This window comes from Oncorhynchus mykiss, chromosome 9, assembly GCF_057628025.1.
Source record: "Oncorhynchus mykiss isolate SJ-2025 chromosome 9, ASM5762802v1, whole genome shotgun sequence".
NCBI lineage: Eukaryota > Metazoa > Chordata > Actinopteri > Salmoniformes > Salmonidae > Oncorhynchus > Oncorhynchus mykiss.
The window spans coordinates 7,366,800-7,372,092 of NC_143030.1; the positions used below are offsets into that span (position 1 = coordinate 7,366,800).

General features: G+C 50.1%; 1 protein-coding gene across 1 annotated transcript in view; it reads right to left on the reverse strand.

Moving 5' to 3' along the window:
• Positions 1–1,116: 1,116 nt before the first annotated feature.
• The window catches only part of LOC110512136 (neuropeptide Y receptor type 2), a 7,914-nt gene continuing 3,737 nt past the window's right edge, over positions 1,117–5,293 (reverse strand). Inside the window, exons 2-4 of the mRNA XM_090183389.1 lie at positions 3,253–3,418; positions 2,255–2,408; positions 1,117–2,026 (exon numbers count right to left, since the gene is read on the reverse strand). Coding sequence (XP_090039515.1) covers positions 1,415–2,026; positions 2,255–2,408; positions 3,253–3,418 — 932 coding nt within the window. The 3' untranslated portion in view covers positions 1,117–1,414. The remainder of the gene's footprint in view (positions 2,027–2,254; positions 2,409–3,252; positions 3,419–5,293) is intronic.

Here is a 5,293-nt window from a genome sequence, read left to right on the forward strand (position 1 = left end):
ACACAGTCAAACGGCACCCCATTCCTCTATATAGTGCACTACTCTTGACCAGGGCCCTGATAGAGAATAAGGTGCCATTTGGGACACACAAAACTTTTCAAACAACTGTAAAGCTGCGACCCAAAAACATTCTGGCATTTGGGACTAAATGTAGGTCATCATCACCTGTGCACAGCCAGCCAGCCAGCCAGCCAGCCAGCCAGCCAGCCAGCCAGCCAGCCAGCCAGCCAGTCCCAGCCAGCCAGTCCCAGCCAGCCAGCCAGCCAGCCAGTCCCAGCCAGCCAGCCAGCCAGCCAGCCAGTCCCAGCCAGCCAGTCCCAGCCAGCCAGTCCCAGCCAGCCAGTCCCAGCCAGCCAGTCCCAGCCAGCCAGCCAGCCAGCCAGCCAGCCAGCCAGCCAGTCCCAGCCAGCCAGCCAGCCAGCCAGCCAGTCCCAGCCAGCCAGTCCCAGCCAGCCAGTCCCAGCCAGCCAGTCCCAGCCAGCCAGTCCCAGCCAGCCAGCCAGCCAGCCAGCCAGCCAGCCAGCCAGCCAGTCCCAGCCAGCCAGCCAGCCAGCCAGCCAGTCCCAGCCAGCCAGTCCCAGCCAGCCAGTCCCAGCCAGCCAGCCAGCCAGCCAGCCAGTCCCAGCCAGCCAGCCAGCCAGCCAGCCAGCCAGCCAGCCAGCCAGTCCCAGCCAGCCAGTCCCAGCCAGCCAGCCAGCCAGCCAGCCAGTCCCAGCCAGCCAGCCATTCCCAGCCAGCCAGTCCCAGCCAGCCAGCCAGCCAGCCAGTCCCAGCCAGCCAGCCAGCCAGTCCCAGCCAGCCAGCCAGTCAGTCCCAGCCAGCCAGCCAGTCCCAGCCAGCCAGTCCCAGCCAGCCAGCCAGTCCCAGCCAGCCAGTCCCAGCCAGCCAGTCAGTCAGCCAGTCAGCCAGTCAGCCAGTTAGCCAGTCAGCCAGCCAGCCAGTCCCAGCCAGCCAGTCCCAGCCAGCCAGTCAGTCAGTCAGCCAGTCAGCCAGTCAGCCAGTTAGCCAGTCAGCCAGCCAGCCAGTCCCAGCCCATTGCTGTTCCCCACTTAGGAACAAACTAAACTGGTTAGAACTTTAAACTCCCTTTTCATCTTTTTTTTTCTCTCTGTCATCTTTGTTTTTTTTGTTGCTTCATCCCATCTCCGACATTTTCTCTTCATTTATGTGTTCCGGAAGCAGTGGTTTAATCTCTCTATCTCTGTCTCTCGCTCACCCTCATCTTATGTGTTCTTTCACAGATGCAATTATTCTCTCTAGCCTTCCTTTCTCCCATTCAGTGATTTTCTCTCTTCAGTCTCTTCTCTTCCCTACCCTCTTACGTTCTATTTCTTTCTCTCTCTCCATCTCTCACTCCTTTCTCCTTCACTCCCTCTTTATCTTCTTCTCTCTCTCCTACTCTCTATCTTCTGTTTCAGAGGTCTGTAGCATTGAGATGGTTCGTCACAACGTCCTGGGCCTCTAGGTCCATCTTTGTCCCTCCTCCTCCTCCTCCTCCTCCTCCTCCCTCTTTCAATCCTTCTTCTTCACCTCCTGCCTTCCCTACCCCCTCTCCTTCCTTCCCTCCTCCATCTCTTCCTCCCTTCGGATGCACACTATCCATTCTCTGGTCACAGCGGAACACGGTCGTGAACGCGGTGCGATAGTTGCTGTTCATCCACCCGTAGAGCAGAGGGTTGGCGAACGTTGAGCACATGGCCACCACGTGGAACAGCGTGTACAGCAGTCTAAAATCCCTCATGTCCAAGACGGAGCTGTCGATATCCGTGGCCAATTGAAAAGCGTGGAACGGCAGCCAGCTGACCGCGAACACCACGACCATGGTCACCAGCATCTTGGTGGTTTTGCGTCGTCGGCGGTGGCGGTCGTTGCGGCCGGCGGGGGACATGTGGGAACGGAGCTTGGACCAGATACGAGCGTAGGCGAAAGAGATGATGGCTAGAGGGAGAACGTATTGGAGGAGGAGCATGGAGATTGAATAGACTGTCCCGTCTGTCGAGCTGCCCGGCCACTTCTCTGTACACACCTGGAGAAGAGGAGAGAGGGTTAGGGTGTGTGTGTGTGTGTGTGTGTGTTTGTGTGTGTGTGTGTGTTTGTGTGTGTCTGTGTGTGTGTATTTGTGTGTGTGTGTGTGTGTGTGTGTGTGTGTGTGTGTGTGTGTGTGTGTGTGTGTGTGTGTGTGTGTGTGTGTGTGTGTGTGTGTGTGTGTGTGTGTGTGTGTGTGTGTGTGTGTGTGAGTGTGTGCGAGACCTACCTGTATAAACTGTCCTGGAGCCAGATTGAAGGTACCATACTCTCTGAAGATAGCTAGTGGACTGGCCAGCACCGCACTCAGTACCCACGTGGCAGCAATCACCCCGAAACACACATCCTTTCTCATCCTGGTCTCCAGGTGGTACACTATACACCTGTCAATCAATCAATCAGCCAGTCAATCAATCAACCAATCAGTCAGCCAGCCAGTCAATCAGCCAGTCAATCAATCAATCCATCAGCCAGCCAGTCAATCAGCCAGCCAGTCAAACAATCAGCCAGACAATCAGTCAGCCAGTCAATCAGTCAGCGAGCCAATCAGTCAATCAGCCAGCCAATCAATCAGTCAGCCAGTCAATCAGACAGTCAATCAGTCAGCCAGCCAATCAATCAGTCAGCCAGTAAATCAGACAGTCAGTCAGCCAGCCAGACAGTCAATCAGCCAGCCAGACAAACAATCAGCCAGTCAATCAGTCAGCCAGTCAATCAGCCAGCCAGTCAAACAATCAGCCAGTCAATCAGTCAGCCAGCCAATCAATCAGTCAGCCAGCCAATCAATCAGCCAGTCAGCCAGTCAATCAGCCAGTCAATAAGACAGTCAATCAGTCAGCCAGTCAATCAGCCAGCCAGTCAATCAGCCAGCCAGTCAAACAATCAGCCAGTCAATCAATCAGTCAGTCAATCAGTCAGTCAGTCAGTCAGTCAATCAGTTAATCAGTCAGTCAATCAGTCAGTCAGTCAGTCAATCAATCAGTCAGTCAGTCAGTCAGCCAGCCAGTCAATCAGCCAGCCAGTCAATCAGACAGTCAATCAGTCAGCCAGCCAATCAATCAGCCAGCCAATCAATCAGCCAGCCAGCCAATCAATCAGCCAGCCAATCAATCAGCCAGTCAGTCAGTCAGTCAGTCAGTCAATCAGCCAGCCAGTCAATCAGCCAGTCAATCAGTCAGTTAGTCAGTCAATGAATGAATAAATTAATGAACCTTGATGAAGTCTCACCTGTGTCTATCGAGGGCTATGACGTTGAGCGTCACCGTGGATACGTGGACAGCCAATCCCTGTGCATAGGGAAGCAGGAAACAAAGCAGCTGGCCAAACTTCCACTCCCCGAGCAGAGTATAGACCAACGTGAAGGGGAGACACAATGTATTCACCAGGAGGTCAGCTAGAGAGAGAGAGGGGAAGGGTTGGAGACAGACAGACAGACAGACATACAGACAGACAAACAGACAGACAGACAGACAGACAGACAAACAGAGAGAGAGAGAGACAGAGAGAGAGAGAGAGAGACAGAGATAGATAGATAGATAGATAGATAGATAGATAGATAGATAGATAGATAGATAGATAGATAGATAGATAGAGAGATAGAGAGATAAGGAGATGCAGAGAGAGAGACAGAGAGAGACAGAGAGAGACAGAGAGAGAGAGAGAGAGAGAGATGTGAGAGAGAGAGACAGGTTAGCCAGCCAGTCAATCATTCAGTCTGACGGATTGATTTACAGGTAACCCTAAAAGGACTTGCCTAGTTAAATAAAGGTTAAATAAAATATACAAAAATAAAAATATGTTTCCATGTATAATTGTTTTTTTTTTTTGTAAATGTACAGTACCAGTCAAAAGTTTGGACTCATTCAAAGGTTTTTCTTTATTTTTTTAAAAACTATTTTTAGAATAATAGAGAAGACATTAAAACTATGAAATAACTCATATGGAATCATGTAGTAACCCTAAAAAGTGTTAAACAAATCTAAATATATTTGAGCCCTTTACACAGCCTGGAGGTGTGTTTTGGGTCATTGTCCTGTTGTAAAAAACACATGATAGACAAGAGGCATGCAAAGCTGTCAAACATTGAAGAATCCTCAAATATATAAAAATATATATTTAGATTTGTTTAAGACTTTTTTGGGGGTTACTACATGATTCCATATTGTGTTATTTCATAGTTTTGATGTCTTTACTATTATTCTACAATGTAGAAAATAAAGGGGGAAAAAAAAATATGTAAAAATTTGAAATTTAGTAGGTTTGTCTAAGCGTTTCACTGTACATATTACAATTCTTCGCTCAAACATATTGTTATTTTATGTAACACTGCATATACTGTACATTGCTTTGACAACAATTCTTAGCATAGACCAGAGGAGTGAGAAGTGAGAGAAATGAACAGTGACATAAGAGACAAGAGAGATGTGTTCGACACCTTTAACTAACCACGACAGAGACTGGGGGTTATAGACACAAGGTTAGCCTCAGCACATGACATGACAGTGACAGAAACAAGACGTGAAAAGTCATCTGATTTAAGGCCAATAGGCTTTTGGGTGAGGTCAAGGAGCCGACCATGCCACCTAGCCGGGTTGACAAGTGATGGATGGACATCGCCTATGCTGTCGGATCTGACGTCTGTATTTTGGCCTAAACTGGAGTGCGGCACTAAAACCGCAGGAGACTGACTGATATCATATGAGGTACACTGGTGAATTGAACCCCCTGGACAATTTCTACAAAAACACCTTTCATTGTTCTTTGGTACTGAACATGTTTAAACTTGTCTTCACAATTCAACACTCTTTGTTCTTTGGTACTGAACATCTGTCATCGGTTTCACCTGTCTTTGTGCTTGTCTCCACCCCCCTTCCAGGTGTCTCCACCTCACTCCAGGTGTCACCACCCCCCACCACGTGTCTCCACCCCCCTTCCAGGTGTCTCCACCCCCTCCAGGTGTCTCCACCCCCCTCCAGGTGTCCCCACTCCCCTCCAGGTGTCCCCACTCCCCTCCAGGAGTCTCCACCCCCCCTCCAGGTGTCTCCACCCCCCACCAGGAGTACCCATTTCCCCTCATTATCCCCTGTGTATTTATACCTGTGTTCTCTGTTTGTCTGTTGCCAGTTCATTTTGTTATGTCAAGCCTACCAGTGTTTTTCCCCTCTGCACCTGTCTTTCTCTAGTTCCTGCTTTCATGTTTTCCTGGTTTTGACAATTCTGTCTGCCCTGACACTGATCCTGAGCCTGCCCTGACCCTGAGCCTGCCCTG